Consider the following 12,728-nt stretch of genomic DNA (forward strand, 5'->3'; position numbering starts at 1 on the left):
TTGCCATATCTGCATTCATTATACCACATCTGACCGAGTCAACCACTCCGGCATTCTTGTCACGTCTACCTCAGGTTGTCTCCCCTGATTCACAATACAGAAAGTAGGAATCCATGGCAGATCGGGTGTTCACGACATGTCAATACGAGGTGAGTAATTATACACAGCAGACTTCGTTTTGTGAGTTAGTTTTGGTTTTACCTTTCATTAAGTATATTTATATATCCTTGATATATATCGTTTAACGTTGTAGACACCTCGTGGGGTTTCCACGTCTGAAATGGTCAATAAAGTAGTCTGTATATGAACGCGTCAATATCCGTCAACCAAGACCGGTTTAGCTCCCGTTTTCGCCTGATTACGAGTGAAACTGTGCATCGCGGAATATTCGTCATTGCGCGTGCTCGTTTCTAATGTAACACAATCGGATGCATCTCATACGGTACGGAATGGGCTCGTCCTTGGATACGTTTCTGTATTCTGATTTTGGCAAGGGACCGTTCATTATTTATGGTTGGGGGTGGGGTAGGGGGTGATGATGATTTTATGGAGAAGCATGTACACCCCACCACCACCACCACCACCACACACACCGCCCTAATTAAAATGTATGTACAAAGTAAGTGACCCCCCTGCAAATCATGGACAAAATCAATGCCCCCACCCCTCCTTCCCATGTTACACATGATATTTATTGCATAATATTTTTGTGTGCAATGTTGTTTTCCCCCCAACTAGTACATGCGTACCAAGTTGATGATGCGGATCTGTCTAGACAACTTTTCACAAGTCCTACTGTTAAGTATTTTCTTGAATTTCACAAAACTAGGGAATGTTCTATGTCGCTGTTTTCATGTATTTTACGTTATGGCCTAAAAGTCAGTTGAAATTCAATTCTAACTTGCAAAGATCATTTGTATAATCGCGTAGTTAGTTTTTTTCATTGTGGAATAAAAGAAAAACGTTTCATATCATATGGTGTTTTTACATACTTATATTTAACAACTTTCTATTAAGACATAACCGTATGGTTAAGGATGTATTTTACGTTATGGCATTTCTGGCAAAATGGGAAAAAATAAACACGCGTCAAATCCTACTATGGGTTGGTTATACTTAGGTGCTAACGATGCCAGCAAATGGAGAAATCTGCAAAGCTATGCCAAATATGTTAGGTGGCTACCAGCGAACATCGTCATTGTATTTTACGTTATGTTTATTACGCTATATATTGATTTGTCAGCTGAATACATTAAATCCAGGGAGATAAATTGTCAAATGTAGGTTGCAACATCATAGGTGGGTTAGCGCCAATACGTTAGTACGATACGATACTCATGTGATGAACGATGGTATAACGTAATATGAAGATTTGAGGAAATCTTTAAAGCTGTGTAAACGTTACATTTGCAAATAGCCGTTACCGGCAATGAGTGTTATCGGTTAGAAGTTACTTAGGTGTAGTTTGTGTTAAAATATGGTCGCGTGTAAGGCCAAATGTTTCTTCGGCGAACATATGGTCGATTCCAACGAAAAGTGTACACAGCTAGGTACAAGGGGTCCAAAATAGAATTGCTTGCACCTTGTAATTCTTTTTACCAATGTAAAGTCTACATGTTTGCCTCTTATGAAAATCAGTTGCCATCACTAATCTTTAAAAGTGATAAGTTGGTGGATCAGTGAAGTTGAATTTTCTGAATTGCCTACAAATACCAACATCATACCTTGTATATCCTGTGATTAGATGGATTGTATGTTACCTAACATCCAAATTCACTGTTGTTCTGCGTGCACAATATGTTAATGACTATAGAATCTCTGAAGCCATATTATGGTTTCTTTCATGTTTTATAACTTCAAGCTTTACGAAAATAGAACCATTTTGGTACCTTTGTTTGATGTCAGTGAGATAGCACCACTTAGTGTTATTTTCACAAACAAATCATTATTACATATTTATCTTATTTAAGACTCACTAGAAACACTCACTATATGTGAGTATGTATATTTATATATATAATTGGGAACCAACTGCAAACCTTATGGAGATGAATTGTACGAGGATCATGAATCAAAATGCTGAAAAGCAAGTGCAAATATCGTACATGCGAACAGCTGCAATTTGGTGTAAAGTTTTGTTCAGAATTCGCCAATTTTCACTGATTTTTATCATTTATTGAACTCATGACAATAATGTTTCCAACGTTACGAATTTGTTTTACAATACATCAGTTCACGTGTAAACATTTCCTTTAAACAGTATGGAATATTTTGCAAAATTTAGTTTTAAAACGTCGCCTGAACTAAATGGCTCTATTTACACTAGTGTGTCTAAACTTTTGATGAGAATTGTTGAAATTGAATTAAAATCAATACACCTGAAATTTTATTTACCAGATGTTTCAACTGACATTTGTGTTCAAAGAAAGCACATCACAAATGTTTAAAACGCTTGAACTATTACCGTATACCATATACCATTATGTCACTAAAACAATCAATACTATAACTCTGCTTTAATTACCCATATTTTGCAATGACAATTGCTATTAGATAGACATTTACAGAAAGTTTCAACTACAAAAACGAGGAACCTACGAATACGACATACCTTTGACAAATCTAATTACTAAAACCATGCAACTAACTTCTACTACAGTCTCAATTCTTCTGTGTTCGCAAGTGCATCGGGGACAGCCCTGAACAAGACATAAAACTTCCAACACACTGACTGATGTTACCTACAAATACGTAATGTTACCAACGAATACACATATTACCAACGAATCAACCGTTTATTGCGTGATATCATGCAAACTTGTTTTCTGACATTTCAATGAAAAATTATATGTCACTATAATAAAGTCTAAACCTCGAACTGCAGTGCATCCCTGAATAGAACATTTTTATTGAACGCTCAGTTATGTTGCCATTTGAAATTCTAAGGAACCATTTCAATCTATTAATAGGCAGTACTGCGTACCTAATCAGTTTATTTATGATCTGCAATAATTGTCTTCAGTATAAATTATGTTATAGTAGCGTATTATGTTCTCTAATTCATTTTGTTAACAACGAATACATGTTATCTACAAATACCGTGAACCAAAACAGGGGAAATCCCAGCGGGACGCCATGTCTTACCAATTTGAGCCCCCATGTCAATTCCACTTGCAGCCTGAGGCTTTTTTTACAATAATAAGACTTAAAATCTCACTAACATTAAAGTTGGTTATTTGTAACAGGTGTCATATACATCCTATGTTGTTGTGACATGGGTGTATTTATATAACATTCTTACAGAAAATGTAGCATCTACTAATCACCAATATGTTGTCTTGTCTCATCTATGATGACTTCCAAATGGAACACATGTCATGTGTTTTCATTCCACCAATCTACTTGAATGTGATCAGTTGTTGGTACTTGTAGGTAACATTTTGGAGTTACATTTACCTACGAATAAAGGTTATTTTGTGTGATATCTTCGTAAAAACAAAACAGAAATGTTAAGATGTGGCACACGAAAACCTTGTGGACCTTTGCACTTGAACTTAGAATATAATTCACAGCGGGAAACAGAAACATATTTAATGGTATTTGTAGGTAACGTGATTTTTTCTACCAAATCAGACCTTGATTTTCTAACATTTTTAAGATTATTACTTGTAAGAAATATTATGTAACGCCATTGCATTTGAGTTCTTTAGATATTAATGCTGTAAAACGTAATACAAAACATAACCTTGTGTTGCATTTACATAAATTGACAGTGTCATTGAAAACTGTATTCGTAGGTAACGCAAAACAATACCACTTGAAAACAAATTACCAAAATTATGAATTAAGACCTAGATAAGATCATTTCAGGGGATTTATTCATGAACTATTTGGCAATCAGATTAATAAACTTCTGTTCATCCACTTTGACTAGTATTTAATACACAACATGTTTTCAACAAAACATTTGTAAAATATAAGTCAAAATTAATAAAAATGACCTGTTTTTGTCTCCCATAAGCTTAATTTTTAATTAAAAATAGTCATGTTTTATATGGCCCGAATCGTCTCACTTGTGCCGATGTGATGGGCACCCCGAAATAAGTGAAGATAGTAATGCTAAATTGTTATGGGCCCAAACATGCTGTGTACACTTTTCGTTGGAATCGACCATATCTGTTTTTCATAACATAAAATACAAGATTCATAACGTAATATACAATCAAACTTACTTCCATCCGTATTAGGTATTATACTACGATGATGTTTAGGACAGTGATTTTTATTTCTAAGAGTCTATGAATATATATCCTTGATTGTAAATGGATACAATTTGAAAAGTTTACATATTTAATTGTTTAAACTTCACTTATTAATTATGTAAAAACATACAATTTTGGACAGGTTTGAATTGGATGATAAAAATTCATGAATGTAGTTTAGAAATACGTGACCTTTGCACCATGCAAGTTACAACCTGTTATTCCAACTGTCGATGTTTTCGAAATACATATTGTGCACTTACATTTAGAATGAGTGTACTGAGGAGTGTTGACAGGCCTTCAGTCATCTGTTGTTCCACCCCATGTCGGGAACACGATCCCCGTCATAATAACAGTAAAGAGAAAATGTGGGAGGACAAACTCTAAAACATATTTTCTAGTAAGGTGAAGGAATACAATTAGCTTATGTCTCATTTTCACCATTTACAAACATATTCAGACGAATTCACTCGCTAGAAACTGAGTTTCAAAAGTAAGTCGGACTGTTTTCTCTCCTATATATCCTCGGCGCACAGTGGGAGACACAGACGGGATCTGCTGGTAGTGTCAATAGCTGAGGTAGTTGATGAAGATACACTTCTTAATTGCCTGTCGAATAAGATGCTTTATTTGTGAATAATCATCACCGCAGGTGCTACAAATAACAAAATAGAACATTATTATTAATACATCATATACAAATGGCGAACATTAATTGTTAGTTCGCAACTGATGAATAATTTTCACGTTTTCTTACCGTGACGCTTTGTAGCTGTGACACAAGTTAATAACGATAGGCTGGGCAGGCTGGAGTGCTTTTCATTCATCTTACTGTGCGCTCTCAACGAAACAATTATTTCACTATAGCGCTCCCGCCTTCTCTCTATACCGCTATCCTGTTTTACGCTCCAGTGAACTCGCGGGTTGGTGGAGAGCTGAGTCGTCTGAGGAGCAACAAAACGCCACCATGTATTTTTAACTCGCAAACAACACAACCACTAACAACAAGACCTTGTAACATTTTATATTATCTAAAGATCAATCCATAACAGTTGTGTACAGACACAAAACGAACTAGCTTGCATTTACACTTCTGTATTCCAGTATTCGTGCAAACAAGAACGTAACAAATCACATACATGCACATTTAATGCAACCGACGTGTCTTAATATCGGGTGTTGCCACCTTGTGCTTCTGTGCTCGCCCCAGCACGACATCGATGGAAGTACTGAATTCATGACAACATTATCAGGGATCCGACGTCATTCCTTCTGTAGGCCCAGTACCAACGCAATCCTAGTAAACAGAGGCTGTTGACGTTGTCCAACTCGGCTTCCGAGATGATCCTAGAGGTGCTCATGTCAGGAGATCTTGCTGGGCACGACAGCTTGTTGACGTCAATGGCGTTTAAATATACAAAACAAAAAACGAAACTGCACATATGCTATTTTGTGTCCAAAATATGTCTAAACAGAAACAAAGTGTGTTGCTAGTGGATATATCTGGTTTATGGACAGACAGACATATATTTTATTAACGTCTCACCTTGTGTTACATTACATATAAACATTGTGAAAGATAACAATAAACTTTTACACATGTCATTCCATAGGAATTCAGAGAGACAAAAAAATAAATATAGCTAGATCTACACCTAAATATTGCAATACTTATATAAACACCATCTTCCTCGTAAAATATTAAAACAGGCTTTGGTACACAACAAAGTTAAATCATCGTGTATAACGAGCACTTCAAACTGCCCTGCTTCTGCTAAAACATTCTCATTGGGACATACACATTCTGCTTCTTTAAAAAGGGCATATCGTAAATCATCATAAGTAGGACAGTATTAAATAACATGATATTCATGTTCAACACAGCAGTTTTCACACATTGGGCATAGTCTCTCTTCCACGAGTAAACGTTTATATGGCTCTGTCTCTAGTGTGATAGGTGCTACTCCCAGTCTAAATATCGCCATAACATTTCTGTGTTCGGGGCATATGTGATACTATGAAATGTTCCGCTTGATATCCACTTTTCTTCACAGTGTTATAGGTCCTTAGCTTCCCTGTATTGTCATTAGTCCTTTGAGTCCATGCACACCTATATCTGGCGAATAGCATATCTTCCATTATCTTAACCATGCCTGGTTGAACTGAATCTTGTACAAGAAATATCCTTCTTCAAACTATTGTCATACATATGTCTGCGCCACTATTGTAAACCTGCAATCTTTTGTGACATGCTTACGGGTACCCCTCTTAGGTCACCAAACACTCCATCAGTTGCAAATTGGCGTATATCTACCAACACCTAAATGAAACCTACATGTTGCCCTGTTCTGAACAGCGTGTGTACACGTGTGATCCTGAAGACCCCACACAGCTGCTCCGTATGTGATAACCGGTAGCACTATACTGTCATATAGCTTGTGAAATCTCCAAAAAGTTTACACTTAGCTATCACTAGACCTAGGCCACTGTTTGCAGACTGGGCTACGTATTTTGCCGTGACACTAATATCTAGAAGTTCATTCACTGTTAGCCTCTCCATGTTCAGCCAGAAGTGCTGTATCAGTGAGTGAATGAGTGAGTGAGTTTGGTTTTACGCCGCTTTTAGCTATATTCCAGCAATATCACGGCGGGGGACACCAGAAATAGGCTTAACACATTCCACCCATGTGGGGAATCGAACCCGGGCCTTCGGCGTGACGAGCGGGCACCTTAACCACTAGGCTACCCCATCGCCCCAAGTGCTGTATAATCTGCGTATACCAAGGTACTCAGTTTTTCCTCTCCACACTGTACTCCCAATCCCACATGTTGAAATACTTTTGCAAGATCATTTATGAAGATTTTGAAGAGTAAAGGGGATAGTAGAGACTCCTGTTTAACTCCGCTGTTTACATTAATCCAGTCAGTCCTTAATCCGTTGATCCTAACACAACTATATACTGTTCTATACATGGAACGAACAGCATCCATCATATAACCATTTGTTACAAAGTGTTCAAGCTTATTGATGACAGAGGATATTTCGGTCGACTGAATCATAAGCTTTTTTGAAGTGTATAGGTGCACAAATTGTTGATAACTTCTTCTTTCTTGTATCGATTAAGTTAGGTAACGTTGTCATGTGGTCCACAGTACTGCGGCCCTTTGTAAAACCATTCTGTTCTTCTTCTTATAACTATCGCTAGACCAATCTGTTAACCGAGCATTGAGAATTCCACAATATAGCTTATACACTCTCGATGAGAGTGAAAAACCTCTGTATGATTGGGGTCCCGCTTGTCTGTCATGCTTAATTTTGGTATGGTTTGGATAATTCCTTTAGTGCAATATTCTGGTAGTCTTCCCGTTTTGTAACAGAGATTGTAAAGCTGTAGTAAAACGTTCACAGCACATTCATTACTTAAAGCTTCCACAGGCAGTTCATCATAACCAACAGCTTTGCCATTCTTCAATTTGCGCATAGCCAGTTCCAATTCATTCATAATAAGAGGATCATCCCTAGGATTATCACTTCTCTGGGGTGACAAGACGTACGGCAGTTCATCACCACCGTTAACATTAAGCAATGTATCGAATTCATTTCTCCACTTTGTTAGCACTACTCTAGATCTCTGCCCACATGATACACTTCCGTCTTCATCCACGACCTCCAGGAATTTGTTTATTTCGCTCCATTCCAACACCAACCTTTCCTTTAGATTTCCAAAAATAAGTCTGATTTTCTTGTGCGGCCTCGAACAGATCCTGTCGAAGTGACAACCTGCAGTTCCCTGTACACTTCGATCGAACGTTCTTCTTAAATGTCTGAATACCTTTAGTGAGGACTTCTTTAATATCTCTTTACGTTTACACTATTTCCGTTCAGCATGACATAATTTATTCCACTGGCGGGTTAAAGTGTCCTTCCACCACTCTTTCTTAGCACGGCGTCTTTTGCTGTTAGCACCAATCCTAATAGTGTCATGAACTTTTATCACTTTATTTTCCATCTCACATCTGATTATGTCACAGAAACTATTATATGCAGAGTCTAAGCCCATCTGTGACTTTCACGTTTTGCAATGTCCCTAACAAGTTCTTGTAGTTGATGTACTTTGTACAAATCTGTCATAAAATCTCCTGGTATGTTATCAACAATGAACTTATCATATTCACATTTAAAACGTGAGTTCTCCGTATCTTTCTCCAGATGACCATATCCTTCTGATTCCATTGTCCACGTTAGAAGAAAATGAGCTGGAACAGCAGAGCCATACCTGTTTTGTGTGTAATCTATAATGTCCCTGTCGGGTAAGCTGTCAACGCCATCGATAAGATCCTCTAAATCACCACACCGACTGTTCAGGTCTCCAGAGATTATATACAGCTCCAGAGTAGATATCAGTTAATAAGTGATCACAGAAGCTAATCACATCTATTGCTCTGGTAGAATTTTCTGGTGGGAGATAGCAAACAGATACAATATACACGAGTTATTTCCTTATGGCTAAGTTACTAGGAAACTCATGCCCCGGAGCCATACTTCGCTTTACGGTGGCCATAAAAGATAAAACCTGGCATTTCAATTGTGTCGTTGTCTTGGTGATGTGTTTCACTTATTCCAACTCTATCTACACCCGAGTACTGTACATAACCAGCTCTTACTGGATAGTTGCAGGATAAGTTATCAGTGCTCCAACCATTAACGTTCAAAAACCCACATTTGAGCTTACTCTTGTTGTCCCATCCTGTCTAGCCTCTGTGCGCGTGACGCTCCAGTGCGTCTCGCTCTGTCTCGCGTGACGTTCACCGTTACGTCCGTACCGTTCGTTTTCTTTCGCACGTTCATCTGAGAAGGCTTCCCTATGAGTTCGTTATTGACTGAAGTTAGGGTTTGGGTCATGGAACAGCATACATTATGTTTCCAATACAGTTTTGTCGCCATCAGCATTTAATGGTCTGTAATTTTACCTGGATAATAGCACTATGGTACATAGTTATTATTTTCGTAATGCACACACCATGTTTGTGTTTACCATGATTCATGTATGTGGGTGCACAGTTTGCCATGTACAACAGTGTTGCCATGTACAACAGAACTATGCTATGCTATGCTATGGCTATGCTATATATGATATGGCTAGGACTATGCTCACATATGCTAGGCTAGGCTATTGCATGGTAGTCACTGTAACAGTATACACATTTTCTGCATCACAAGAGAAATCAACATGAATACAGTGATCTTATACAATGAATTCAAAATGCAAAGTTGTCATCTTTTTCAGGCAGAGCCAGTGAAGACTTCAGAGATGCTAAAGTATTTCCTGCTTGTAATAATAATTAGTGAGTAATTTCTCGTTCATAAATATATACAGGGGTTATCGTGTTGGTTGATGGCAAATATTCTGTATTCGGAATTGATTGATTGATTGGTTGGTGGGTTAGTTGGTTGATTGGTTGGATGGATAGTTGATTGATTGGTAAGATCTCGCCAACAGTTGAATCACTGTGAATATTTCTCGGTTTCAGCAATCGAAGTAAAGAGTGAGGAGTGCCCCTTGGGTACATATGGTGAAACCTGTGACAAAAACTGTAGCACTAACTGTGCCCCCTCTGCTGACAAGAAAGTCCACTGTCACAAACTGACTGGGAAATGTTCAGAAGGATGTAACAGAGGCTGGCATAGGGACCAGTGTAATCTGGGGTGTAGCAGGAACTGCCTCAACAATGTCTGTCAAGTACAAACTGGAACTTGCATAAAATGTAAAGCGAACTATTCAGGGGATTATTGTGAGACAGACAAAGGTACGTGCACCACAGAAAATGTTCTATTTTGATTTTCGTGGAAGCATGCAACATTGTTGTGTAACCTGGAGACACAGGGCTCCATAAGCAACATTTTTGCAAATGCTGCCATGTTGTGCTGACTGTGTGTCATTTAAATATCATTTTTAATTTTGGTTATGTTACGGCTTTCGTGATTATATGTTGATATGTGCACGTGAGATTATATACAGTATATGTTGATGTGTGCCTTTTTCCTTTTTTCTAACCAAGAGAAGGAGTCAGAAATGCTGATAGCTACGTTTGTCGCTGTTCGGGATTTTGCGTCGGTTATGGCATCCCGCAGAAAGGAAACTTTGCTAATTTCGATTGAATTCATCACAACATTGTATTGTAATACTATCTATTTAAATTTCCCAATTTGATTAAAATGTCTGATATGTTATCGAAATATTGACTAGTGAATCGAAATACGTTTGCATACCTGGCCAATCATACATTCATCATTACATACATCTGTCCATAAAACAATTTTCATGACCAAGACAAGTCCTCTGTTAAACGAGTGCCTGCACAGAAACACACACACTCAACAAATGTATGTGTTCATTATGAAGATTCAGCAGCCATTTGCGTTATTTGAATTAATGCATTCTTTTAAAAGAAAGTGGTCCAAAAGAATGGGAAAACCAGTCGGCACAAGAGGTTGCCTCACCACCACTGGCTGCAATACTTGTTCCGGTGGTCGTCATGCTGATCGTCAGCATCGGCATCAACATCGCTCTAATTGTGTACAAAATAAGGTATGAATATATTTCACTCAAACATGTTCAGCCAAAAGATTGCCTTTCAATGAACACGTAACTAGTTCTCTTGTCTAACCATAGCTTTATGATTATGCACATAATGTATGGTTGTACAATATTATGTTCAGCTACGTTCCACCTACGCAGGATTTCACAGTATCAAGTTATTTCCCACCGCTGAAATCTTTCGGTCAATGCACAATACATATATATAACTTACCCTTAATTGCGCGCTTCCCGTGACGAGCAGTAAATTGTGATCAAGTAAGAAATACCAGAAGTGATATAAACTTTTGATTAATGATATTTGCGGATGTTTGTTTAGGTTAGAACCCGTTTGTGTTGTAACAGACGACTAACGGGATAGTGTGGTTAGTGCAAGTGGCTCACTTGATGCCTGTCATCGTATCCCTGGATTGTGGTCCAGATGCAGTCATTAACAGACTGCCTAATAACTAAAATATTGATGAATGCGAACTTACAAATTAGCAAACAAACATGACATTTGGTGTTTCGATTAATTAATGATTGCTGTTCTCTGTTGCAGATCGAAGGGGCTTAAAAAAAGAATGAAACAGCGTAAGATATTAACAACATATTACTGGCATCAACTGTGACCGTTATACTTACAAGTAAAGTTTAAGTTCCACGCGTACGGTTTTTCGGGGTTCAAACATTTGTAAATGTATGATGTTCTCGCGTTGTAACTATACTCAAATGCAAAAGTAACGGACCATCCTCTTAACGGTGTGTGATTTGATAACTAACCGGACCTATAGCGCTGTATAATGTCATGCCCTCTTAATGAATGATGGATTCAGTTTGATTCAAGTGTTATGATATGGTAGTCTAATTTTGTTTAATGAATTGAAAGTTCAATATGATAGTCAGGTTGATATTTTTCATAAACAATCTGGATTATGTTCTCAACCATTAAACTTGGTATTGGTGTGTTAATGCGGAACATGGTCCTACAGTAGTGTCGACGGTAGTATTCCGACTATATCATGGGAATGTGCTGATGAATACAACAGTACTGATATCAGGTGTTCGAGAAGAGTTGAACGGGCACTCCTCACAAACATGTGCAGAGGCTAGAAAATTGGTCCAATAAAATTTTGCGTGCGAGCGCTAGTGTGCGCGAGATCGGTTCTCATGCGATTTCAAATACGAAAACAGAACTATTGTCATCTGCATCACACCCTCCTTCCACATTAAGTTGACACTCCACGGGTTAAACCTAAACTGATTAATATCAACTCACCAACTGATAACTGTAGAAGTAAAAAGTTTAAGATTACTCAAAGGTCAAATCGGCTTTGAGGATTACAAGACTTAAAAAATAGATTTTCAAGAGAAAGCTGAAACAGGTGGTAAATTATGATTCCATCATGTTGCTACAAATATGGTCCTGTAGTAGATTATCCACTGTTCTTAGACACACTTTCTTATTTTCAGACTTGGACGATGAGGGACAACGCCTTACCTCTTCGGAATACAACAATTCAGCTGCAAGTAAGTTTTTTTTTATCTCATCTAACCTTCTTGGAATTATCTTTTTCAAATCAGAAAAGCAATATGTGTTGTAAAGGGGGTTGGGGTTTGAACAGAATATCCACCGTTTTGTTTTTATGACGTCATATAGGTGTGACCTTTGTGTGACCAAATCGAGTGTTGAACCCTTAAGCCCCACCCTCCTTTGGGAGTTCCTTTGCGGCACAGGTGTGTGTGTGTGTGTGACCTTCAGGTTCACCTTAGTGGTCTGTGATTATTATTCAATTATTTTATGAGTGGTATGAGTTTGTCGACTCGAGTGTTCACACAGCAAACGTGTTCAACGTAGAAATAATATCAACTATGTGGGGGAATTTAG

At 37.9% G+C, this 12,728-nt stretch overlaps 1 protein-coding gene across 2 annotated transcripts in view; it reads left to right on the plus strand.

The window, feature by feature from the left end:
* The window catches only part of LOC124263538 (ankyrin-3-like), a 21,915-nt gene continuing 9,187 nt past the window's right edge, over positions 1-12,728 (plus strand). Inside the window, exons 1-6 of one of the 2 annotated variants that reach the window (XM_046698200.1) lie at positions 1-149; positions 9,551-9,608; positions 9,795-10,070; positions 10,714-10,852; positions 11,403-11,434; positions 12,314-12,370. In XM_046698200.1, the coding sequence (XP_046554156.1) occupies positions 114-149; positions 9,551-9,608; positions 9,795-10,070; positions 10,714-10,852; positions 11,403-11,434; positions 12,314-12,370 (598 nt within the window). In that variant the 5' untranslated portion in view covers positions 1-113. Of the gene's footprint in view, positions 181-9,550; positions 9,609-9,794; positions 10,071-10,713; positions 10,853-11,402; positions 11,435-12,313; positions 12,371-12,728 lie in introns of both variants that reach the window. The other variant, XM_046698201.1, reaches the window with a different exon arrangement.

This window comes from Haliotis rubra, unplaced genomic scaffold (genome assembly GCF_003918875.1).
Source record: "Haliotis rubra isolate DU_JTF1 unplaced genomic scaffold, ASM391887v1 Scf889, whole genome shotgun sequence".
Taxonomy (NCBI): domain Eukaryota; kingdom Metazoa; phylum Mollusca; class Gastropoda; order Lepetellida; family Haliotidae; genus Haliotis; species Haliotis rubra.